Raw genomic sequence first — 27,406 nt, 5'->3', positions numbered from 1 at the left:
GACCGACTGCAGTAGCAGTAAAATAAATGTACCCGGTAATAGAAAAATGAGAACAAAAATGTTGAAGATATTAACATTTTTGCTGCTGTTTTTAGTTAAAGGAAAATATACATAAGGTGTCGTCCAAAAGGCAGTAACCCGGTTTTAAGTTGTTCTTACTCCTACCTCTCATCTATATAACAAGGTGTAACCGAGCGAATCACCCCTATTTCTGGTTATGTAATGCCTATTATTCTGCTTCTTTTTTAAAAAACAAAGAATTATAATTTTTTATATAAACGTACATATTTATATGATTATGTAGGAACTCTTTAAGTTAGATAATATGTGGATAAAGGTTAGTTTAATTTTCACATTTTATTTATTACAAAATTTTTTCAGCTTTTTTTTTTGTATGGAAGGATACAAAAAACTATCAAGGACTGTAACCCCTCCGAACTAAGGGTAAATAAGTACGCTACGCAAAATTATTACAAGTGTAGTAAGCTACCTAGTGTTTATTTTTTCTTCTAAATTAGAACGGTTTTTTTTAATATAAAAAAAAGATTTATGGAAAAAAATTATTTTTTAAAACAAAAGTAAATTCACTTACACTTAAAATATCATTCGCAGGTTCCTTTTGTACTAGTATTTATGTCATTGTTACACGCATTTTTTATGCTAATATAAACAATATTAATCGGCTGTTGTTTGGAAAACGGTAAATATTAATTTACTCATCTGCAACCTTCTAAATAACATATCGTAATCTTATATTATACCTCTACCCTGTTCTAAGACAAACTGAAGTCAGGGGGGACAAGAAAATTATCAGTAACCAAAAACTGAATTCTGTTGCCTAGAAAAATTCAATACCAAAAAATTATAAAACTAATTATTTTGCGTTACATATTTATATCGGTATATGTACAGTTCTGACCGGCAAGATAGCTCAGAAGGCAACCGGGTTCTTTATCCAAATAAATAAAGAGATTCTATCGGTTTAAATTTGTAAACTAATAAAAAATGAAGTTTATTTTATCAGCACCTCATCCCATCTAAGTTACTTTGATATGAACTTTAACTGCTAGTGTATTAAAAAAAAAATAAAAAATACTTTTTTAAGAGAATTTTGACATCGTATTAAAAAACGAATAATACAAATGGAAGAATAAATAAAATATCCGCTGGACAGTTTGATGCGATAGACGTAAGATCTAGAATTTGTACAAAAACAGTACTATTTTGTAGATTTGTTATTCGGTTTTTCCCAGGGTAACAGGTCGCAATCAAAGACTGTAATAAAATAGTAAAGCGTTGATGGTAAGGGTGACGATGATAATAGGTGTAGATGCAAATAAGTATCGGACAATAGTTTCACGTTAATCGCCCCCGTCTCGTAACGGAACAGTGCTGTTAGATGTTTGTATTTCTCCGGTTGTACTCCGATATTTGTTCCCACAGTCGCACCGCAATTCTACAACAAAAATTATTAATTAGCCCTCCTTCCCTTCTCTTCGTCTTTTCTTTCGGTCGTTCATTCGTTCTTTAATTTTCTTTCTCTAAACCGAATTCACTCGTACATCATTTTATTTCTATTCTTTCTTTTACACGAGATCTAATGTCGTAAGTAAAATGCGTCGTTTCTACACTGGCACGCGTGAATTCACAAAAAGGTAATGTTAACCTTCATAAATCAGATGAAACGATTTATTTTTTTACTGTCTATATCAACCGACTCCCTCCCGCTCGTAAAATTTATAACGTATCGGCTATAAATTACTTAACAGCTGGCAAAAAAGTTTTCGATATTTTCCTGGCATTAATTATTTTCATACGGTGGAAAAATAATGATACGTGAAAAAAGTTAACTAAAATTTATTTTTTCGGCTTGGATATTTATGATGGTTTACTGTAAAATTATCGTGTGTTTAAATAAATTTTTTAAATTCAAAAATCCCCTCCTCCAAAATTTCCCTCTAATCGTCTCCATAAAAATCATCTTCCAAGCAATTTTTTTGATTTTTCTAGTTTCTTTGTTAAATGAAAGAAACTAAAAAAATTACACTAAAAAATATACGGTCGATAAAATGTTACCTAAGTTTATTTTTTGGGTGTCAGATTGAATTGAAATAAAACTTTATTCTAATACTGTTATTAAAAGCTTATTACTTAAACTTTTAATAGCGTTAAAATTTTAAATAGACCAAATAAAGCTTTACAAAATTAAAAAAAATCGATATTTTTAAAATTTGATCGGGGGCCCACCACCCCCACATTGCCACCAAAGTATTTTTTGGGTGGTCACTTGTACTACTACTATGTCAAGGAAGATATAAAAATAATTTTATTTCTTCCTAAAAAAAAATGTTAAAAAATATACGATAAATAGAAAGATTTTTAGTTTTTTGGGGGGAAAGGAGGTGAATTTTGAGGCAAAAACTTTATTTAAAATTGTAAAATAAGCATGTACATATGTACCGAGTTCAATATGAAATAGGGGTAATGTTAGTAAAATTTTGAGAAAACCGATCTCAAAAAACTATTTACTCCCCTGGCGATATTGACCCCAATATGTGTTATATGTGTTATAGTCATGATACCAAAGAAAGCAGGGGCAGACAAATGTGAAGAATACAGAACAATTAGTATAATTACGCATCAAAAATCTTAACTAGAATTCTATACAGAAGAATTGAGAGGAGAGTGGAAGAAGTGTTAGAAGACCAATTTGGTTTCAGGAAAAGTATAGGGACAAGGGAAGCAATTTTAGGCCTCAGATTAATAGTAGAAGGAAGATTAAAGAAAAACAAACCAACATACTTGGCGTTTATAGACCTAGAAAAGGCATTTGATAACATAGACTGGAATAAAATGTTCAGCATTTTAAAAAAATTAGGGTTCAAATACAGGGATAGAAGAACAATTGCTAGCTTGTACAGGAACCAAACAGCAACAATAACAATTGAAGAACATAAGAAAGAAGCCCTAATAAGAAAGGGAGTCCGACAAGGATGTTCACTATCCCTGTTAGTTTTTAATCTTTACATGGAACTAGCAGTTCATGATGTTAAAGAACAATTTAGATTCAGAGTAACAGTACAAGGTGAAAAGATAAAGATGCTACGATTTGCTGATGATATAGTAATTCTAGCCGAGAGTAAAAAGGATTTAGAAGAAACAATGAACGGCATAGATGAAGTCCTACGCAAGAACTATCGCATGAAAAAAAACAAGAACAAAACAAAAGTAATGAAATGTAGTAGAAATAACACAGATGGACCCCTGAATGTGAAAATAGGAGGAGAAAAGATTATGGAGGTAGACGGATTTTGTTATTTGGGAAGTAGAATTACTAAAGATGGACGAAGCAGGAGCGATATAAAATGCCGAATAGCACAAGCAAAACGAGCCTTCAGTAAGAAATATAATTTGTTTACATCAAAAATTAATTTAAATGTCAGGAAAAGATTTTTGAAAGTATATGTTTGGAGTGTCACTTTATATGGAAGTGAAACTTGGACGATCGGAGTATCTGAGAAGAAAGGATTAGAAGCTTTTGAAATGCGGTGCTGTAGGAGAATGTTAAAAATCAGATGGGTGGATAAAGTGACAAATGAAGAAATATTGCGGCAAATAGATGAAGAAGAAGCATTTGGAAAAATATAGTTAAAAGAAGAGACAGACTTATAGGCCACATACTAAGGCATCCTGGAATAGTCGCTTTAATATTAGAAGGGCAGGTAGAAGGAAAAAATTGTGTAGGCAGGCCACGTTTGGAAAATGTAAAACAAATTTTTAGGGATGTAGGATGTAGAGGTTATACTGAAATGAAACGATTAGCACTAGATAGGGAATCTTGGAGAGCTGCATCAAACCAGTCAAATGACTGAAGACAAAAAAAAAATGAATTCAGTAGCACATGAAAGTGCTACATATGATTAGGAAGAAAAAACCAAGTATATTCTGGAAGAAAGGTAGAGTTGCTATCACTTCACCTCAAAGGTAAACATAATAATGATAATTATAATAACAATACCTGGTTGAAACAACTGTTGTAGAGTTGTATATATTTCATGGCAATCACGTTCTCTAGGAACAACAAATGTAATGGATAAAAATGTTTTACATCGTAACTGTAATGGCGATCCTGATGTAGTCAATGGCAACTTTTCTTTTCACTTGCGATATGCATATGTAAAACCTGAAAAATAAAAAAATGTATTACATAATTATAACAATACTAGTAAAATAAATTCCGGTATTTCCAATAAAGTCCGGTATAACAGACCTGAGTAAAGATTCCTGCCGATTAACAAGAAAGTAGTAGAAAATATAATGGAAGGAATCCAGAAGGGGACTAAAAGGGATCCTTTTTCTAAAGCTAACAGGTCCATTTACAACAAACAAACAACAAAGAACAATAGTTCTTTTTAATACCGCCCAACAACACACCTACCACAGATGTTGTTCCACGAGAAGAAATACCAGACCAGGGTGGGAATGTATGGGAAGATGTCTCTGAAAATCACTATCATGCTTCAACTTGGGTCTGGTTCTGTAAGTAAAGAGGATAAGTGTATAAATACTCCAGGGAAGGCAAGGTGAGTTCAGTTTTGAAAAAGGGAGGAGTTATTACACAAGTCAGTGAAGAAGTGAGATTGTGCATATTTGACCATGTGAAGTGACATCTCAAGCATTCCGTGAGGACAGTAGGAGGCCGCAGGAGGTTGTTCAGTGAGTGACTATAGAAAATTAGTGAAAGAGATAAAGTATTGAACTCATTTATAAATTATTAGGGTAATTTTATTTGTGAACAGGAAAGGTATTTGAATGAATGAACTTTGGGCTAATATTATCTTCATAGTAATACAAAACCAGTTGTTAGAGGTGTAAATATTAGTGGTCATGATGATAATGTCTTTTGTCAATGGGCTGAATTCTGGTTTTTAATATTTAACTACCTGCAAATAAATCCTGATCTTACTTTAAATTCTATTTTGTATGTAATCATTGTTTATTACAATTACTGACAGTTGTCATTATTTTTATTATTAATGTTTGTTATTGTTGATTGGTCTTATTTTATTTACGTTCTATACTGTTAAACTAATAAATTGTAATTATCAAATTGTTAATTTCTCAATATCCTGATCGAGCCATGAACATGCGACAGTATAATGTTAAAAGATCTGCTGTTTATAGCAATAGTAACTGAATGTAGATGGTGAAATACTAGTAACCAAGTTATGTTTACGAAACTAGTGTGTGTAGATAATCAAAGTTAAACACAATGCTAGGTGCAGTTCCACTGCACGTTGTTGGAATTAATTAGTCAGTGACTAATGACCTTATCAATCAATGCCAGTTAAATAAAGAGTAGTATTTTAAAAGGTAAAGCCTTAATAGCCAAACCTATGCTTAAGCTGGTTTTTATACATCACCACCAAGAACACTAGTTCGGTTTCATAAAACGTTGATATTTTTGAGTGACAATTAAAAATTGATCTAACTGATCTCTTAGCAATAGATCCAAATAAAATAAAATTAATATAATATGAACCTTAAGGAGCTCATCTAATTAACAGAGGTTTTGTTAATATCAAATGAAGTTCCATACAGTGTTCTGAAAAAATACCCTTCTCGGCATTTCATGAGGAGGTCCTGGATTTGAACCCCGGTCAGGAATAGGGTCTTTTCATACGCTACCGACTTTCCATCGGGCTAATGAACATAATTTTTGATTCCCACTCTTTCATAACAAAAAAATACATATAAATTGTCATTAGTTTTCTTGTTTTTAAAGTAATTACTTTATTTGAAATCACTAAAGCTTCTTTTCCATATTTAAATTAAGAGGGGCATCCTGAACTAGTACAGACCAACACCCTCCATGTGACAGTTACAGTCGCCACACCACCTCCTCCGTACCTAGCCCTTATGGGCTTTTACTGGGGGTCATTTTTAATACCTCGGTTATGACAGCTTCCAGTCTTAACCTAGGCCAGGATGCCACCAATATGAATGCCAACAGCAACATTCACATCGATGTACTACTAACTAAGAACTCTAATGAACAAAACACATCTCAAGTCTTAAACAAGACTTTTTTGTAACTGACCCCGCATAATCCGAGATGGCCGGTCACACATTCTTAAGACATGACGGATTAGAACCACCTTTGGTAGTATTCTTCAAAAATGAACTTTCCATTTTTATTGTTTCTTAACTGCACAGAAGTTTAGAACTCCTGAAAAAGGACGACAGTTAGAAGTTGTACAATTCTGGCATCAGCTATACAACCGGCACTACCAGTTACCGGAGGAATTCCATTTTAGTTCACTTCTTAGAAAACAGACAACTTAGATTATATGAGCGTATGGAAGGAATGAATGATACGAGTATGTCAAAATGAATACTGAAGAAGAGACTGGATGAATAGTGAACAAAGAGAGGCAAAGAATGGATTTAAAAAAAACCTGAATAGAATATGTGGAAAGAGAAGTAAAGAGATAAGAGAAGATAAGGAGATGCCAACGAAGAGGGGAGAGAATAAAATATTCTGCAACTCCAAGGAATGTAATGAGATATTATGACAAAAAAAGGTGAAGAAAAGAGACAAAAAGGTGGCATTAACAGAGGTTGAAAGTATATAAGAAAGATAAGAATAACTAACATAAAAGTTATAATATTGTAATAAAAAGGAATGATAAACAAGTTAACTTAAGACAGAAATCTAATTAACAGTTCAAAACAAAAGCTATAAAATGTAAACTTTTCCTGCATTTAAAAAGTTTTAAATTACAAGTACATTAAAAAAAGAAGGATTTGTTGCTAATAAAGCTAAACTTTTTAGAAACTTTGTTTAGAAATAGCAAAAACTATCTATTTATTAATTAACAAATTTAACACATTGTGACAAGACTGACATAAAGCTCACACAAGTGTTAGAATGGAAATAACTGTTTTCAGTTGTTAACATCAATTTGATTAATGACTATAATAATAAAATGAATTTCCTTTAAATCAGTCGCACTAATTTTCAATAGATTACTGCTGAAATATTAATTTACCTTAAACCAATAAAATAATTGATCGCTACTAAATAAAAACAATTCACTGGAAGGGGTTATTCACAAAATAATTTTTTTAACATAAAGGAGGTTTCCGATATGTAGTTAAAATTGATCACTGGGAGATGGGGCAGTATCAATTAACAGGATATCCTTTGTCTATTTTGGTTTAGGGTACAATGAAATTTTCTTGTTTTTTAACAAAAGCTTTTCTAGGGTTAGGTGAATGAGACTCAGTAAAATTCCCGAGATGCTCTACATAAAGTAGAGCATCTCATAGATAACAAATAACAAATAAGAAATAATAAAAATAACAATAGATAATAATAATAATAATAAATAAATAACAATAAAAAATAATAATAAATAACAATAGATAACACAAATAACAGATATAAATGGATAAAAAAAATAGAAAATTAAATTTCATCTATGACTGTTATTCAACAGTCTATTAACTTCAACAATAGCATAGTAGTTCGTATAACAATACTGTTGTCATGTCATGTCAGGTCTGCAAACTGGTAATTTGTAATGTTTTTTTTTAAGATTTTAATTTACATTTTCAGTGACAAAGAGCAATGACCCCTAGATCAAAGATTGTAATTGATGATTATTCTATTGAGTAAGTCAAGTGTTTTAACTTTCTTGGATGTAACAAATCTTATCACGGTAAGGTTAAAATAAACAGTAAGACCGAACGAGTCAACAGAATGAGTAGCGCAGTGAAACATGCTTAAAAATAAAATAAGATGAGAAATCCTACTGAAATTTATCAGGTAATGTCAGTTCCAGGTTGTTTATTGTCCAAGACATGGACAATAAGATCGGCTCACAGGCAAACACTGTAAAACAGAGAGATGAGGTTCTTGAAAGCGGTTGTAGAATACCCAAAGTTGAACAGAAGGTGTAATGAGTATACAAGCAAGTACTGAACATTTTTAATTTAAATGCTAAAATTAATGATTATAAATAACAACAGCTCTATACATAAGAAGAATGGATGCAGACTGAATTCTAAAAATTATTAAGGAATATGAACCAAGAGGGAAGATAGGTTTCGGGTGATTGAAGAAGAGACGAAGGAATTGGTTTTAGATGAGAGATCAATGGATGACATAAATATCCAACAAGGCATATACTTAAATAAAAGAAGTATAATTTAAAATTATTTACTCTGATGAACCTTTTTCCAAAAAAACTTCAGTTTATTTTAAAATATCACACATAAGTACCAGCAATAAAAGGCCAGTTGCTATTATAACTTTTAGTAAACTTTGTAGAAAGTCGAGTAGCGTAGAAATTCTTCCCGTGCACGTTTTGGAACTAAACTGTACTACTTGAAGAATTTTTTTCTTTTCATCGGCTTGTAACGGTCGGGGTTCAGATGAAACACGAGTGCTGCAAAGTGTACTACTCTCACGAAGATTATTAAATTCTACAAATCAATTTGTTGTTTGCGATCTAAATTTATCACACTAAAAATTTGTTCTTAATTTTCATAAATTCATTCGTTTTCTGTTAAAATTTGTTCCGTTTTGTTTTTAATAATAAAAGTTGATATTTTTTTTTTGTTTTTCGTAGACTTCATTTCATCTATTTTCTCAAAATTAAGTTCTCTACACGTTTTCTTAAAATTTACGCATTTTTCAGTCGTTTAACAAAATTAATGTACTTCAAACCTAAAAAAACGTGTTTTTCGTCACTGAATTTTTCTGTTTTACGGTGGTTATCGTAAAATCTATGGGAGATACAATATTGGGACCTGCTTTATTCCAGTTTTCAGGTGAAAATCATAAGAACCCGTCAAGTTTACTCCTTTTATGACCCCCTTAAAAATTAAGACGTTTCGGTTAGTCTGTTTTGCTTAGTTTTTACACGATAAGGTTTCGATTTAAGTCGTGAAGAATCTTACGACAAGATGTGTATTTTACACAATCTTTACACAATAATTTACCCTATAGATTTTTTTCGGACCGGCAGATATTCTTTTTTGAATACGGGCTGTGGCCTACGGAGTCCTGACGAAAGGTCGCCTATTTGGTTTTGAGTTTGAAACGGACTCCGTTGTGCGCCGTTTTTTAACCGAATCGTGCACTACTCTTTATCGAGGGATACTGACGTTCGAAAACTTAGCGAAAATATTTTACGTTTCTCTTGAAAGGATCCAACGCTTCCTCGATAGCAGCCCTTTCCTCGATGGAATACTGTATTTTAGGATAAACATGATCGTAAAGAACGAAACTATATCGCACTGTAGCAGGAACAGTTTACAACCGACAAAAATAGACTATTAGTAATAGCAGTGTTAAACGCGACGCTAAAATAACTGCATTTCGAGCTGATTAGATTTGATTTTAAGTCGCTCGCCCGGTATTACAATATTGAAAAAGCTGCTTCAGAAGACCTTGTATTTTTCTCAAAAGTCTGTATAAGTGTATATTTATTTATACATATATTCAAATATTAATCCTTTAGGCCTTTTTTTGAAAAAACGTGCTTAAATCAAAATATGAATTTATATAGCAATATGTGAATTTTTGTTTTGTACCGGTAAATGATTCGTGTGATTTAGTAAATTAAAAATTCTGATGTTTACATTTACGAACGGTAACATTTGTTAAGAAGTAAACGTATGTAATATTTTAATAAAAATTAAAAATTGTAATTATGTAGTAACGGATTCCTTCATTTGCGCGCGCGGGTGTGCGTGCGTGCGAACTCTTGCATTACTGATAAAGACATATACACATATAGTTTTATCCAGCTGTAACATTAGATTTTATTAAATAATAGAAAGCTTCATCAACAACCTCTTGTAAATAAATTTGTACCTTCAAAACTAGATTGTATGTTAGTTAAATCTAGTTTTGAAGGTACAAATTTATTTACTGTAATACATAATTTGTGCTAGATTTTAAAAAATTCAGATTATAATAAAAGCGAAGTGTTTAATAAAAAAAATTAAATATAAATAAAATAAATGTAATAAGTAAATTCTTTAAAGTAATAAATGCTTTAATAGAAAAACAATAGTTCGATAGGCAATGATAAAATAAAACAATCATTTATAAAATTGTATGGTTCATACGCTGTCAGAGGTAATTATTTTTTTGTTTAATTTTATTGGGATGACATCAAGTAAAAACAACTTGTCAGTCTGACTACTGCAATGACGGTGCGGGGTGAGAGGGGGGATGAAACAAATGCAGCAGGTGGCTAACTTCACTCTGATTGGCTACCCACGTACAGTACTGGTCACGCGATGGTACAACAATTCAAATACAACCGTAAATGTGCGTACGTGTGTGTGTATTTCTGTCGAATAACAAAGTTAATATCCCTAATATATTTCTTATATAGACGTTCGATATAATTAAATTAAATCAAGATTTGTCGATCATTTTATTTAAAATAATAATTAATCTCCCTTAATTTTAATATTTTTTTTTTAAATATTACGATTAAATTTATCAGTTTTGTAAAGTAATTTACAAAAAAAAAAAGATTCTAATATTACATAATAACAGATAAAATTTTTCCAGTTTTATTTACAATTCGACCTCGTAATCTTTATTAATGCTATTCTTCCTAACACGTATTAATACCTAATACATTTTTCTATTTATTTATTTGTACGGGCAATAGACCCACATTCAGTTCGTCACTTACTTTTATTTCAAATTTTAATAAAGCGTATAAAAAAACCAATTCTGACCGAAATTTGAACATAGAACTTTCTGTCTACCTGTACTACCTGCAATTCTGGTGTCCGATAAATTTCAAGCATTTTAAAATACGAAATTTAATATTTCAGAAACGACTAAAAGTGAAATACAAAATACCGTAAGAATTTGGTACGAAATTATATACTTATTTAGAGAATACGATTATCAAAATAAGAGTCGCTCTTGGAAAGTAATAAAACATCACAATCACTATCATCACCCCGTCTCTTAATCCTCACTCTGTCCCAGACAGCGCGAAAATTCTCTAACACTCACACACACTCTCTCTCTCTCTCTCTCTCTGTGCGTGTGCGCGCGTAAATTTTGAGGGGTATAAAGATCATTTAATTTCTTACCGAAGATGCACTATAGTGGATAATAATTTCGTTATCGGATCTAACTTCTCAAGGGCGCTTTCAATTTCCAACCTCCACGATATTTATTTTATTTATCGTTATGTTAAATATTATAAGGAATAAATATAGTCAAATTAAATTTAATTCGAATCTCTGACATATTTTTTTATGTACGTGTATCGATTCTATGAAATTATTTCATAAGTACAAAAATTATACTTCTCACTGTAAAAGGAGAGTAATCCCGTCTAAATTTTTTAAACGTTCAAGTTGATCGTCGCATCGAATTTACAAACTTTAAATAGACTTTAAGTGAAGAAATTATTTTATCATAAATGATGTTTTTAAAAAAATAATTTTATAAAATGTAAACTATACACTTTATATTTTAATTTGTGTAATTAAATATATATGTATACACACATAAGATGATTTAGGAGGAAAGAGAAATAATTTGGGAACCGATTTTAGAGCTTGAAATTAAGAAGAAGGGTTCGTACAAACATACGTCCGAAAACAGTTTGTAATCGAGTTACGACTAGCAAATTCTTTAAGAAGAATTAGGAAGAAGCCGTTTCCCGTTAAATACTTTACTTAGCTAAGATATGTTGTCGCATAACAAGGTACTAACCTACTGAAACGGAAATGATGTTCAGTCGTACAAATGTACCGTACCGAGCATCATTACTATCAGAGAACGCAATTCTTATTAGTACCTCCTATACCAGAGACCGTTTATATTTATCACAATCACAAGAAAGAATGCGACAAATTAATGGATTCTTTTTTCAGGAAACTATATATTATACACAGACTCCAGTCCGTGTGGAATATAGTAATTAAGTCTATATCAGATAGTTTTCTACCGATATTATTTATTGTTTCTTAAAAGCACTTTTACAAAATTAATAACAAAAGTTATCGTAATCATTTTTTTTAATAAAATGATCAACAGTTTTGTAAAAAAAAATCGAACTAGCGAGTTACAAATTAAAACATTTTAAGTTTATTGCTTGAAAAATGGGTATTATTTTTACGAGTAAATCCAGTATAAACTTTTCTTTATACGTTTGTTAATGATTTTTTCTTTATAAATTAAAAAATTATAGTTTTTATGAATGAAAAAAAGTCAAGGAAAAGGGGAAAAAGAGGTGTGACACTGCAAAATAAATTATGAAGCGCGCCAACTAAAATGTATTGCCTACACTGTACTGTTTCTCCTCTCATAATAACAACCGACAGTATAACATTAATGTTTTACAGATTTGAAAACTTTTAATTTTACAAAATAATAATTGAAACCAAATTTTCGCTTAAACCTATGTATACAAAGTTAACAAAGGAACGTAACCAACGTTAAACTGTAATGTTAAGGTTTTCAGTTATTTCGTTTTACCTAATATTCAATTTACGGATATAATTTACACTCACGCATATTTTATTTTAATTTAAAAAAAAAACTAGAGAGCGCCCGTTCATCTTTTTTACTAAATATTGCTATTTTCTTTTAATATAAAAAAACGTAATAGCGTAAATAAAAATAAAAATGTTACGTCACCACTTTAGTGTCACATAAAGTAGCATGCTTGCCTGCTACACCAATGGTGTCGGGTTCGATTCCCTGTCAGGATCTGAACACAATTTTACAATAACTTAGACCATACGTATTTAGTAACTTATCACAGAGAAAAAAAACAGGATCATTAATTTTAATATAGATAAGAAATATTAATTAGTACATAAGGGGGTTATGATATAAAAGGATTATTTCTAAATTTATCTCAGCAAGCCGACTACCGTATTTCACAGTAGAGCCCAGCCCGTCTATAATACAAAAAAGCGCGCGAACACAAACGTGCAAGCACACATTTAGTATGGATTTATCTCAAAAATTATACTTAGATATTACAAAGTAACTTATAATTTTTCGCGTCTCACTGCATTTTTGTAATCGATTTGTCACCTCGGTAACGCAATAGTGAAACTGACTATACTGAAAGTCACAGGTAATTAATACTTCAGCACGTATCAACTAATCACCTCGCCAGTCGCCGAGGTGGAGTAGTAATGTCTTCCCTTTTTATCCGAAAGGTCCCGGGTTCATATCCCTGTCAGGCTTTAAATTTTAATTCGCTTTAGAATTGAAATACCGTACTTCTACACACAACCACCAACCTAATATTATGGTGAATATTTAATAACAATAAATTATTGAATTAAAATAGTATTATCGTTTTCGCGAGCAGAAAGAGTCAGGTTTTTGTACTTGTCGAGTTAAAGCCTCATATAATTTCCAGTTCGTTTCGTTATAATTTCTTAAACGTCCTTTATTCAAAAAAAATTTGGAATTTTTTTTAAAGAAGATTAAATTTTTGTATTAAATTTATATTTAATTTTTAGGGTTCGGTTACAGCTCGGGAATCATTCCATATATGTAATACTTGTAGGGAGTTTTATGCGTTAAAAAAAAAAATTAAATTGAAGATTCGATTATAGAGTTGTTATCAATTGCACGCATAATCGTTATAAAAAAAAATTTAAACTCAATTTGATTACCACAGAGTTCAATTTTTCTGATGTAAGTTTTTTTAAAAATAAGTTCGTAAAAAGATTAAAAACGAAAGAAAAAGAATTTAAATAATGAAAATCTGGAGGTTCGATTCTCAATTTAAAAAAAAAAAGACTGACAAATTGAAAGTCGCGATTTCGATTCTTCGTTTCCGCACAAAATCACATACTTAACGTTAAAATAAATATTACATAACGTTAAAGAATAGACTTGATCTTCCCCCAAAACAGAGTTTTACTTTATTTAACACAGTTTCATTCAAAAATACTGTTTATTAACGATAAAAAAACAATATTTAAAAAATCGAGAGATATGCTAAATGGTCTCGGGTTCAATTCCCGGTTTGGATAGTAAGTAGTTCAATTCGTAATGTATATCCGAGTATCAATATTAAAAAAAATCTAAGTTGAAGATCCTAGGTCGACTCTCACAACATAATCCTTTTCAAAACAAAATCGCATTTATAATATTTATAAAATATTTCGCCTAGAATCAATTTAGTCTCCATACAGTTAAATTTATTTATTTAGAGCTAATTAAAAAAAAAACGAAAAAGGATATTGAAGAACTAAGTTTCGATATTATTGACTTACATCCGTGCTGCTTATACGTGTATTTAAAATACAAAATAAATAAATAAAAATGCCGGGTGGTGTGAGAAAAAAAAATGAACCGAAAGACTCTATTTTAGTCAGTATTATAAATTCGTTAATTATTATACTGTTAAAATTGCTTTATGCAGTTTAACCTTCAACACAGCTGTTGTGAAGGGTGGGGGTACCACTCGTAGCAACGGGATTGTAGACAGCCGTCGCCGAGCAGTTCCGCAGATGATGCAGTATGATTTATATAAGTTATGTTACACTAAATAACCAGCTTTTTTTTATTAATTTATTTTACTCGTATTGACAACATACAAAGTATGTACAATTTTTTTCATTTCCACAGCGCCAACCGTTATGTATTGCATCACAGGATGAGATGAGATGGCAATTTTGTAGCGGAGGAAAATGCCATGCCTCATCGGAATTCGAACCCGGGACCTCCGGATAAAAGGCCCCGCAATTAGTCGAAAAATGTTTGAGATATGGAGGTTCGAATAATCGACGTTTTAATAAACATTAATCTCAGATTATATTTAATTTGAATCACAATTTTGTAACAAGAAAATCTCTCTGATAATTCGAGTACTTAAAACAAGCAATAATTTATGTAAATTTTACGGATAAATAAAATATGTAAGTTCGGTTAACTGAGGTCGGATGTATAAGATCAGTGATTATTTGACTAACTAAAATAATAATAATAATTTTACTAACAAAATTAAAATAAACAAAAAAGTTATCAAGTATGATTTTTAAGTTTTTAACACTAATACATAAACGATAAATATCAATATTGTCAAATAGAGAATTTAACACGATTTTAATTTTTTTTTTTGTAAATAATGGTAAAATAATAATGATTCGTTATTAAATTAAAAAAAAAAATTAATAATAAAAATTTTATTAAAAATAATTTTTTGTATTCATCTTGCTTACTAGTTTAGGTTGGAAGGTTTATTCTATGTAAATGTCAAATACGCAACGCTGTGATTTACCTATTGCCGAAACTTGACTGCCAAAGGGCCAGGGGGGAAGGAAAAGTCAGGTTAATTGGCAACACCTGTTGTAGTCACAATGTTAGAGCTGCGTTTATATATTCCACTCCGTATTAAGAATAATAGTATTAGAAAAGAAGAGAAGTAAGAGAGAGAGAGAGAGAGACCCTCTGTCTCGCTTCCTCTCCATCGATGATCTCCCTACCAACCCCTCTCTCAATTTCTCTCCATCCTCCTCGCTCTCTCACACTACCCGCTCTGTCTCTCACTCGACCCCTCTCTCTCCCAGTCACTCTCTCACTCTCCCCGCCGTCAATCTCTCTCGCTGTATGCGGTGGGCTACTTAAACATGTTTGTATTTTTTTCAATTTTCTCACTCAAAGTGCATTTGTACAAAAACTTTGTAATAAAAAAATTGACCGTTAAGGTTTTCGACGCTTTTTAAATTTATTAATGCCTTTCCGTTCGTGAAAAAGCTTTAAAAAATTTCTCGTCGGAATTATAACAAAAAAACGGTAACTGTAAATGAAAAATTTACGTAAAATTTAACCTCTGATCCAAAGATTTTTCCCGACGAGAAGAAAAGTTACAACGTCGTTTGTAGTAATAAAAAATTACGCGTATAGAATTTTATTTCGAAAATACGAGTACATCGTTAAATTATGTTACTTCATAAATTGTTAGCTTAAAAAATATAAAGTAAACACGGGAAATGTTAAATATAAAAATTTGTAATGACTGTTTGTTGTATATATGTCGTACACTTTTTACGAATAATTTCTGCTTTAAATACTATGTACGCATAATTATTAAGATATATGACAATTACTCGGTGTCGAACTCAGAACCTCACATAAATTATAAATATCGGTCGCCTTCTACAAACTCGCTACCGATGTTTTTTTTCTTTTCTTACGATTAATTATTGTTAAATATATATGTTAAATAAAAAATACGCCGATAGATTTCTAAAAATATTTTTACGAATTTATTAAAATGATTATTTGTAGCTTTCTTTCCTATCAAAAATTATTTTTTTCAAATTTTTGTGTTATTCCCGAGAATACATTCATTTATGAATATTTAACGACATTAACTGAGATCGGTAGAGAAACGGTAAGCTATTTTGGGTGTCGAACCCAGGAGCTATCTAATATATCACTCACGAAATACCCTTTGCTTATATCAGTTTAGTTAAATATATACACCGTTAATGGCCAAATAACCTAAAATACAACAATATAACTTGTTTCTCTTTATTTATTTATTATTATTAAATTTATTAATTTATTTTGTAAAAATCAATCGGCGTTAACTGGAATCTAACATTTTTAATCTAATAAATAATTTGAATAATACATACACAGAATAAAACAACTGCCAATTATTGTCTAAAAAATGTAATAATATTAACAAAATAAATAAAACTCACCTTAAATCAGTAATAAGGAATATCTCAATAAAAAGATGAAATTTGGATGACGTTACAACTTAGGTTAAGAAACAATGTTAACTGGAGGCAATTGCACTACGTATTCAGTCGCCTATCTACCGATAATTCCCGCCAATAACTAACTACAAGACAAAACATCTCGGTGAATTTCGTTAGTTTACACTCATGATGCGCTTCTCCATCATCCCCACCCGCCCAAGCCAACGGAATCAACCGTCATCGATAGACACATCGAAAGACACAACCACTTGTTTTAAACAACAACATTTATAATTAGATGAAATATTAAAGAGAATAAATTTTCACTTAAAAATTAAAAATGGACATATACAACACAGCCAACCGTACACAAAGGGGTTATAACGAGATTTTTACTTATTATTTAATTGCATGTAATAATCATTTTATATACGTAATCAAGTTCAATATATAATACAATACAATTTTGTTATTAAGTGTTATTATATTTTTTAAATATCAAATCAGGAATTAAAAAAAAAACAGTATTAATCTTTTTTAGATGTAACATGACTTCCGTGTGCTATTAGAGGTATATTAACTTTACCTGCTAGACTAAAAGTTCCAGATTCGATACCCGGTTACATCTAGAAAATAGGACCTCAGAAATGGTCGGCCTGAGACTGTACAAGACTACACTTCATTTACACTCGTACATATCATCCTCTGAAGTATTATCTAAACGGTAATTACCGGAGGCTAAACAGAAAAAAAAGAAAAAGGTTAACCCGATTAAAAAAAACTGTAGGTACTGGGTTCGGCTCTTTGAATTAACGTTTTTTTTTTGGTTTTTTTTTAATATTTCTTTCTTAATTTGCACATAAAAATAATTCTTAACCCGACAAGAAATTCAAAAACAAATAACTTTATTTCCTGCCACTGGGTAAAGGGATATATAAAAGCGATAAGACTCTGTTAACCTTGAACGTACGTGATTGGAGTGAGGAACGGTTACATAATTATGTACAGCAACAAAACGCTGGTAGGGCAGCAAGGAACTTTTATCTTCATCACGCACTATATAAACAAATATTCATAATCTATTTTATCTTAAATAATTTATTAATATCAATTGACAACATTAATATCCAGTTATTTTTTCTCTTTAATTATGAAATAAGGATGGCAGTTAACGGTTTGGAAAGAAACATAGTTATTATTACTTTTTTAACCTTCGGGATCACAGTTAGGTATTACTTTCAGAGGATAGGATGAATGATTTGTAGCGTGTGTGAAAATGCCATGCCTGACCGGGATTCGAACCCGGGATCTCCGGATGAAAGGCCGAGACGCTACCACTCGCGTCACGGAGGCCGGTTATAGTTAATATACTTGATTACTTTTTTTATAATCGTAATTTATTTTTCTCGGAAAACCACAAAAAAAATTCATTTATAATAATGTAATTCTAAAAGAAAATAAATGTTTAAAGCATCTTTTTTTTTTAATTATTGATTACAGTTAAAAAATACGTTTATAATAAATTATATTGAAAGTAGTTTAAAAGTGATATAATATAAAAAACCTTTCGGCACGCCGGAAGGCGAAGGTAGATTTCACCGGTGCTAAGTAGGGGATAAAAAAGATTTCCACCAGATTAAAGTTAAGAAAAACTTCATATTTACTCGAAACAAAAATAATTGCACGTGAAAAAAGTTTCACATGTTTAGCGTACGACAATTTTAGCCCATCTTACAATTCCGGCAATATTTTGGTCGTCCCTTGCCGTAAGGGTTGGTCATATCAAATATTGTTTCGAACAAAAGTTTTAGGTAATGTTTAGAGGATTAACGATCACTTGAAACCGATTCGATATTGTGCCTATTAAGAGAGGTATGATTTTTTTGTCTTCAAAACCCCATTTTTTCCAACCCCTGGGCCAGTAGTTGGTGATATCAAAAAACTTTACTTACATATATGTTAGGCCCTTATCCAAAGAATAGTAGGAACTTGAACAGAAGTTCAATATTTTACTTAATAAGAAAGTTATAGCGATGTTTTGTTTTCTAAAAAAAAGCCACCCCATTTCCACTCCCATAGTCCGATTTTTCCCATTAACGAACTCGATCGAGATTTTGGGTAGTTATATTTTATGTATCAATTTGAAAGTGATTGGCGCAAAATTACGGCAGTTATCGTGTCCATAATATAAAATAAGTGAAATATATATATACTTATGATATATCGTTGAAAAGCCCTCAGTGAGTGCTTATTACTCCAATTTTTTTGGATTTTGAGCACTTTTTGTTCAGTCGATTGCAATCAAAAGGGGAGGTGTACAACTAGATGTTACAACAGTCCTAAATCCAAAATTTCAACAATCTAAGGCTAGTCGTTTTTGAGTTATGCGAGATAAATACGTACAGACGTCACGCCAAAACTAGTAAAAATGGATTCAGGGATGGTCAAAACGGATATTTCCATTGAAATCTGAAAACCGAAATTTTTTGTGATCATAATCTACTTTCTTTACTTCGTACAAGGAATTAAAAACTATTAACTCGAAAATTAAAACTAATGAATGCAGTAATCTGTATTATTAATATAAGAAAGTAATAATAAATAAAAAAGTAACATTAGTAAAATAAAAAGATGGCTATGAACAAAATTTACTTCCTGTGATAACTTTGTACGTAGTGATGATTGTGTGAGGGAGTGTACACGTGAAAGCAATATTTCTGGAATGTTCCGACTCTCGTCCATCCATCCGATTCGCGCCATAATTTGTCAACAAAAAAGTACTGCATGTGTCAAAATGTGATACGTTGATGAGACATTATATTTGTTTATAATATTATTATTACGTGTTCCATTATATAAAGCAATGTAGATAGAATAAACCAAACTTATATATATATATATATATATATATATATATATATATATTATCTTATCTTTTCTTTCTGATAATTTGTTAAATTAATATTACTGTTATTAACGATTAAAGTTGTCAAATACACCAAATAATATTTCTTTACGCCATGTTTACTTATTCAGTATATTTAGGAATATTTTAAATGAATCTAAACGACCATTCAGAAAATAATTCAAAAACGACCATTCAGAAAATAATTCAACATGTAAACCGGGTAAGTTCTTTTAATAATAATATTTTATATTAAGAAAAGTAGTACGTAGTATTTATGTAATATTCAGTATTATATATATAATTACAACCGCGCACGTAAACATAAAAGCACATTCGCGTGCGCGCTTCTGTTAATTTTTTTTTTGTCAAAAATTACAATTTTTTATTTTAATTTAAAGCAGAAATTTAAAAAATCGAATAGTGAAATTAATAAGACATGTAATGTCACCCGTCCAAGTCACTGAAAGCGTGCTTGCTTGCTACATCTTACACCAAAAGGTCTTGTGTTTTTGTGTTCAGATTAGTATCTGAAATCTTTTCCACGACGAGACTATAACGTCTTCAATAACTATTCATCTTAAAAGAAAAATAACTGAACCATAAATTATTATAGATTATAAAAAATATTACCGGTGATATGTAACGGGGTAATGATATGATTACACAATTTCTAAATTTATCAACTTAGCTGATTATTACGTATACTATTACGTATATTGCAAATCTACAATACAAATGCGCGCGCACACCCCACACACCGAAAGAGAGAAAGATATCTATTTTTTATTAATACTAACATAAAGTAATGTGTGAACTTTAATCTGTGTTTGTTTAGACATTTATATACTTTGTTCTTATATATTTACTAGCTGCAGGGCTAAACGATTTAATTTCCGGATAAACAAGATCCGGTCGATCAACAGCGTATCCGATGCGTTAAACAGTTGGCGCTCGATTTGCTGATACATACGCCGTTTGAATCGTGAAAATCGGACGAGCGGTTGCCGAGATATTACGGTAGTAATATCTCGGCAAAATTAATATTAAATATGTAATTTAACATTACATATTATAATTACATTAATTAAAAATTTAACATACAATAAATGGAATACTCGAGCGAATACAAAGTTGTTAGTTACAGTGTTAGATAACTTATTTTTTAACCAACATAGAATGGAGGACCGAGTTCTATTAAAATGTACAAAAAAAAAAATTCGTGCAAAAATTGTTGCAAACTTCAGGCTTTATTTTTGTCTTAATGTATATAGTTTAAGCTTCAGAATTTTCTTTTTTTTTTATTAAACGACAAAACCTAATGAGAAAATAATAAAAAACATGAAATAATTGTTGACATTGATCTCAAATACACACGCATGCACACACACACACACACACACACACACACACACACACTCTCTCTCACACACACACACACACCATGGCGGGTAGTAGCGCCTTTCTCTGCAATCCCGAAAAGTTTTGAATTCAAATTAAAATATATATATGTGTGTGTGTGTGTGTGTGTGTGTGTGTGTGTGTGCGCGCGCAATCGTTTTGACTATTGTGGAAAACGAGCGTTCATTAGTACATGTTACCGGAAGAGTCGCTAAAACTTGTAAGAGAAAATTGATATTCGGCAAATATTATTTATTGCAACGATCAAATATTTAAATAATTTCTAGATCGTATTTTAAATTTAATAACTTCATCTCCTCGCATCAAATAAGATACTCCGCTTGGAGGAAAGATTCAGAACATTTATTATCATAATACATCGCTAAGATTTTTAGTTCATCCCCTTTTCCAGTACTAGCTGATTCTAGCAAAAGAACTTGAAAACTTTATGAAGATTCTTGGAATGCCCTTTAACTGTCTTTAACGCATGCGTTTGGATTGCGATAAGCAAGTGTTGCATTTCTGGCTTGCGGGAAATCCCCCAAGAAAGGGGTCAAACCATTTTTTTGTGGGGAGGGGGTCGGAGGGACCGCCTCCGACTAGGTTATATATTATATCAACCTAACCTTTTGTTCCTCCTCTATGAATCATGAGACCTTGCCGTTGGTGAGGGGGCTTGAGTGCTCAGGGATACAGAGTAGCTGGACCGAAGGTGCAACCATATCGGAGAGGTATCTGTTGAGAGCCAGACTAAGGAATGATTCCTGAAAGAGGGCAGCAGCTCTTTCAGTAGTTGTTAGGGGCGTGAGTCAGGACGACTTAAACGGCCGTATCAACATCACTCAGTCCTCTGAGTACTGCGCAGCTGAAAGCAATGGAAAACTACAGCTGCTTTTTTTCCAAGAAAATGTGGCTCTGCATTTTCACATAGCAATAATGGAGGCGCCTTCCTTGGTAAAATATTCCGGAGGTAAAATAGTCCCCCATTCGGATCTCCGGGTGGGGACTACTAAGGAAGGGGTCACCAGAAAATTAAAAAACAACATTCTACGAGTCGGGGCGTGGAATGTTAGAAGCTTAAAAAAGGTTGGTAGGCTAGAAAATTTAAAAAGGGAAATGGGTAGGACAAATGTGGATATAGTAGGAATTAGTGAGGTTCAGTGGGAAGAGGAAGGCGACTTTTGGTCAGGTGATTTTAGAGTAATTAACTCAGCGTCAAATAATGGACAGGTAGGAGTAGGTTTCGTGATGAACAAGAAGATAGGGAGGAGAGTGGAGTATTTCAAAACGCATAGCGATAGAATCATTGTAATAAGGATAAAATCAAAACCTAAACCGACAACGATTGTTAACGTCTATATGCCTACAAGCGCCCATGATGATGATGAGGTAGAGTGTGTATACGAAGAGATTGATGAAGCAATTAAGCACGTAAAAGGAGATGAAAATTTAATAATAGTTGGAGATTGGAATGCAAGCACTGGAGAAGGCAAGGAAGGAAATATAGTGGGTGAATACGGGCTGGGGAAAAGGAATGAAAGAGGGGACCGACTTATAGAGTTTTGCACGAAGTATAATTTAGTAATTGCCAACACCCAATTTAAAAATCATAATAGAAGAATATACACTTGGAAAAAGCCAGGCGATACTGCAAGGTATCAGATAGATTATATCATGGTTAAGCAAAGATTTAGAAATCAACTCGTTGACTGCAAAACTTACCCTGGAGCAGACATTGATAGCGACCATAATTTGGTGATAATGAAATGTAGATTGGGGTTTAAAAACCTGAAGAAAAGGTGTCAGGTGAATCGGTGGAATTTAGAGAAGCTTGAGGAAGAGGAGGTGGTAAAGGAGATTTTTGAGGAGGACATCGCAAGAGGTCTGAGTAAAAAAGATAAGGTAGAAAATGTAGAAGAAGAATGGGAGAGTGTTAAAAAGGAAATTCTTAAATCAGCAGAAGCAAACTTAGGCGGAATAAAGCGAACTGGTAGAAAACCTTGGGTTTCAGACGATATATTGCAGCTGATGGATGAACGTAGAAAATATAAGAATGCTAGTGATGAAGAAAGTAAAAGGAACTATCGGCAATTAAGAAATGCTATAAACAGGAAGTGCAAACTGGTGAAAGAAGAGTGGATTAAAGAAAAGTGTTCAGAAGTGGAAAGAGAAATGAACATTAGTAAAATAGACGGAGCATACAGGAAAGTTAAGGAAAATTTTGGGGTACATAAATTAAAATGTAATAATGTGTTAAACAAAGATGGTACACCAATATATAATACGAAAGGTAAAGTCGATAGATGGGTGGAATATATTGAAGAGTTATACGGAGGAAATGAATTAGAAAATGGTGTTATAGAGGAAGAAGAGGAAGTTGAGGAGGATGAAATGGGAGAAACAATACTGAGATCTGAATTTAAGAGAGCATTAAAAGATTTAAATGGCAGAGGCTCTTTTAAAGATTTTAATTTAAGGCTCCTGGAATAGACGGAATACCTGTAGAATTACTGCGCAGTGCAGGTGAGGAAGCGATTGATAGATTATACAAACTGGTGTGTAATATTTATGAAAATGGGGAATTTCCATCAGACTTCAAAAAAAGTGTTATAGTTATGATACCAAAGAAAGCAGGGGCAGATAAATGTGAAGAATACAGAACAATTACTTTAACTAGTCATGCATCAAAAATCTTAACTAGAATTTTATACAGAAGAATTGAGAGGAGAGTGGAAGAAGTGTTAGGAGAAGACCAATTTGGTTTCAGGAAAAGTATAGGGACAAGGGAAGCAATTTTAGGCCTCAGATTAATAGTAGAAGGAAGATTAAAGAAAAACAAACCAACATACTTGGCGTTTATAGACCTAGAAAAGGCTTTCGATAAGGTAGACTGGAATAAAATGTTCAGCATTTTAAAAAAATTAGGGTTCAAATACAGAGATAGAAGAACAATTGCTAACATGTACAGGAACCAAACAGCAACAATAACAATTGAAGAACACAAGAAAGAAGCCCTAATAAGAAAGGGAGTCCGACAAGGATGTTCCCTATCGCCGTTACTTTTTAATCTTTACATGGAACTAGCAGTTAATGATGTTAAAGAACAATTTAGATTCGGAGTAACAGTACAAGGTGAAAAGATAAAGATGCTACGATTTGCTGATGATATAGTAATTCTAGCCGAGAGTAAAAAGGATTTAGAAGAAACAATGAACGGCATAGATGAAGTCCTACGTAAAAACTATCACATGAAAATAAACAAGAACAAAACAAAGGTAATGAAATGTAGTAGAAATAATAAAGATGGACCACTGAATGTGAAAATAGGAGGAGAAAAGATTATGGAGGTAGAAGAATTTTGTTATTTGGGAAGTAAAATTACTAAAGATGGACGAAGCAGGAGCGATATAAAATGCCGAATAGCACAAGCTAAACGAGCCTTCAGTAAGAAATATAATTTGTTTACATCAAAAATGAATTTAAATGTCAGGAAAAGATTTTTGAAAGTGTATGTTTGGAGTGTTGCTTTATATGGAAGTGAAACTTGGACAATCGGAGTATCTGAGAAGAATAGATTAGAAGCTTTTGAAATGTGGTGCTATAGGAGAATGTTAAAAATCAGATGGGTGGATAAAGTGACAAATGAAGAGGTATTGCGGCAAATAGATGAAGAAACTAGCATTTGGAAAAATATAGTTAAAAGAAGAAACAGACTTATAGGCCACATACTAAGGCATCCTGGAATAGTCGCTTTAATATTGGAAGGACAGGTAGAAGGGAAAAATTGTGTAGGCAGGCCACGTTTGGAGTATGTAAAACAAATTTTTGGGGATGTAGGATGTAGAGGGTATACTGAAATGAAACGACTAGCACTAGATAGGGAATCTTGGAGAGCTGCATCAAACCAGTCAAATGACTGTGTGTGTGAAAATGCCATGCCTTTCTTTTTCCTGTTTAGCCTCCGGTAATTACCGTCCAGATAATACTTCAAAGGATGATATGTATAAGTGCAAATGAAGTGTAGTCTTGTACAGTCTCAGTTCGACCATTCCTGAGATGTGTGGTTAATTGAAACCCAGCCACCAAAGAACACCGGTATCCACGATCTAGTATTCTAATCTGACTTTACTTGGATTTGAACGCTGGAACTCTCGACTTCCAAATCAGTTGATATGGGAAGACGCGTTCACCACAAGATGGGGTGCAAATGCCACACCTTGTATCAACATAACCTAACTGAACATAACTAAGGTAAGCTACCCCTCTTATAACTAATGTTAAATACATATTTTATGAATACCCTCTTATAACTAATGTTAAATACATATTTTATGAATACCCTCTTATAACTAATGTTAAATACATATTTTATGAATGTTATATGAAGAATATGTAAAATGATCGGTATAGTTAATAGATCGCTATATATGTGTTAAATTCTTCAACAATGGAGGAGATTATACGTACGTGTAGGTGATTATACATACAAATATGTGTAATAGTTTGAAAATGCTTTAAACCACTTAAAAACTTGAGCTTGAGACAGAGCATCATTTCCATACGCCCGTTTTAATTTTGAAAAAGTTTCAGCCGCAGTCTCACCGAGTTTAAAACAAAACGTAATTGCACAACGTTGCTCATAATTATAGTATCACTCATTTTTGTAACGCACAAAAACTCATTTCACGAAAAGTTTGTTTACGTCTCATGTGAGAACAATAGTCAAAAATATTAATACCTAATATAAATCAGCTGTTCATGTAACTTTGCAGTGTTGTCACTTTGGCTGCCAAAAAAAACTAGTGTCTACTTTATTTAGAGACCGGTAAATAAAATAATTTGATAAAAACTAAAGCTTATTCATTATTTCTTTTGAATTAAGCCCATTTTTATTATCAATTCTAGTTTTATTCATGTTTGCGACTACAATCTTTCTAGATTTAGAATTTGAAATCTAAACTATGAAAACTGAATTATCTCTTTATTATATAAATATTTCATTTAAAATATAGCCTTGTATTGATTTATTAATAATTAATTATTAATCTCCACAAAAATGTTTGAATTAAAACCGGAAAGTATACAAAATTTTATTCCACTAATAACTTCTGATTTTTTCATATTATTGTTTTTTATTGTTATTATTCAACTGTTATTTTTTGTAAATCTTCTACAATCTGAGGTTAATAATTATTAATAAATCAATATATTTAAATTAGGAAAAAATAGATATATGAACATGAAGTCGGATTCGAACCGATGTGCCTTTCGCTTGTAAGTTCCAAATATTTTATTAATTAAAACTTTATTTGGCTATAACTCTGGAACCGATGAAAACAAGTACCATTATGTATCGTTGAAAAGCTCTCAATGAGGGTTTTTTTTTAGAAAACGGTCAAAATCCAAATGTTTAGGATTTTGGCCTTTTTTTTGACACGTTTGATTTAGTTGTTTGCAATCAAAAGTTGAGGTGAACAACTAGATGTTACAACAGTTGTAAATCAAAAATTTCAACATTCTACCGCTAATTGTTTTCTAGTTTCCAAGCAAATGGTTGGGCAGATTTTAATTTCCTTTTCACCAAAGTTCATTATTTTTTTGGGGTTATCAATTAATGCAATTAAATGTAACTATTGCCATTTAAGATTTTTATGTTGAGGTAGGTGTAGCGAAAAGGATGGATTCCACCTGTTTGAAAATAATTTTAAACTCTCCCCTTAACTTCATTACAACTCGCACAAACCTTTCATTATTCTGACAATTCTAAACAATTATCTTTGAAATCTATTTTCAAGTTTCTGTATATTTTCTGAATTTTAGTATCTGAATTATAATTGTTAGTTATGTAAAACAATGTGTATTAGTTAAGATTTTTTGCAAGTAACCACCACACAGCATTTCCAAGATTCCATTTTGTCAGTTAACATTCATTCTCCTGTAGTTCTCAAAACACAGACGTTATTGCTGTTAAAAACAATTATTCCATGCGAGTCTTGGGCCCTCTAAATAGATGATTTATTTCACTTTGTAGCAGTATGTGCAATCTTTGTAGGAATTAAAGTGAGTTTGTTTAGAAAATCAATATTTATTAATAAATTATGTGATTGGGTAGAACTGGGATATGTTAAATTGCCTGTATTATATACAGATATATATTATAACATAATAATACTTAATTGTGTTTTGAAAAATAATGATTATTTATTGTTAATAACATGTAGGATTAAATGGTTTTATTTTTTACTTTATAAAGCTATTTGACCCATCCAATGAACATATATTCATATGAACATTCAATGAACATATATATATGGTCATAATTGTATATTTTATTTTTATTTTATAAGAACTGTATTGATTTTA

At 31.6% G+C, this 27,406-nt stretch overlaps 1 protein-coding gene and 1 long non-coding RNA gene across 6 annotated transcripts in view; one reads left to right on the top strand and one right to left on the bottom strand.

The window, feature by feature from the left end:
* Positions 1-27,406, bottom strand: part of LOC142331807 (jmjC domain-containing histone demethylation protein 1-like) — a 62,344-nt gene that overhangs the window by 33,741 nt on the left and 1,197 nt on the right. Inside the window, exons 1-2 of one of the 5 annotated variants that reach the window (XM_075377931.1) lie at positions 25,511-25,793; positions 4,019-4,183 (exon numbers count right to left, since the gene is read on the bottom strand). In XM_075377931.1, the coding sequence (XP_075234046.1) occupies positions 4,019-4,057 (39 nt within the window). In that variant the 5' untranslated portion in view covers positions 4,058-4,183; positions 25,511-25,793. Of the gene's footprint in view, positions 1-4,018; positions 4,184-16,737; positions 16,911-25,510; positions 25,794-27,406 lie in introns of those variants that run through there. The other 4 variants (XM_075377934.1, XM_075377932.1, XM_075377935.1 and 1 more) reach the window with 4 other exon arrangements.
* The window catches only part of LOC142331809 (uncharacterized), a 35,669-nt gene continuing 27,986 nt past the window's right edge, over positions 19,724-27,406 (top strand). Inside the window, exon 1 of the long non-coding RNA XR_012758096.1 lies at positions 19,724-19,865. This is a non-coding gene — a long non-coding RNA (uncharacterized LOC142331809). The remainder of the gene's footprint in view (positions 19,866-27,406) is intronic.

The sequence above is a fragment of the Lycorma delicatula genome, chromosome 10 (genome assembly GCF_047948215.1).
Source record: "Lycorma delicatula isolate Av1 chromosome 10, ASM4794821v1, whole genome shotgun sequence".
Taxonomy (NCBI): Eukaryota; Metazoa; Arthropoda; class Insecta; order Hemiptera; family Fulgoridae; genus Lycorma; species Lycorma delicatula.
Note: the sequence above shows the minus strand (reverse complement) of the source record. Positions and strands in the feature narration are given on the sequence as shown.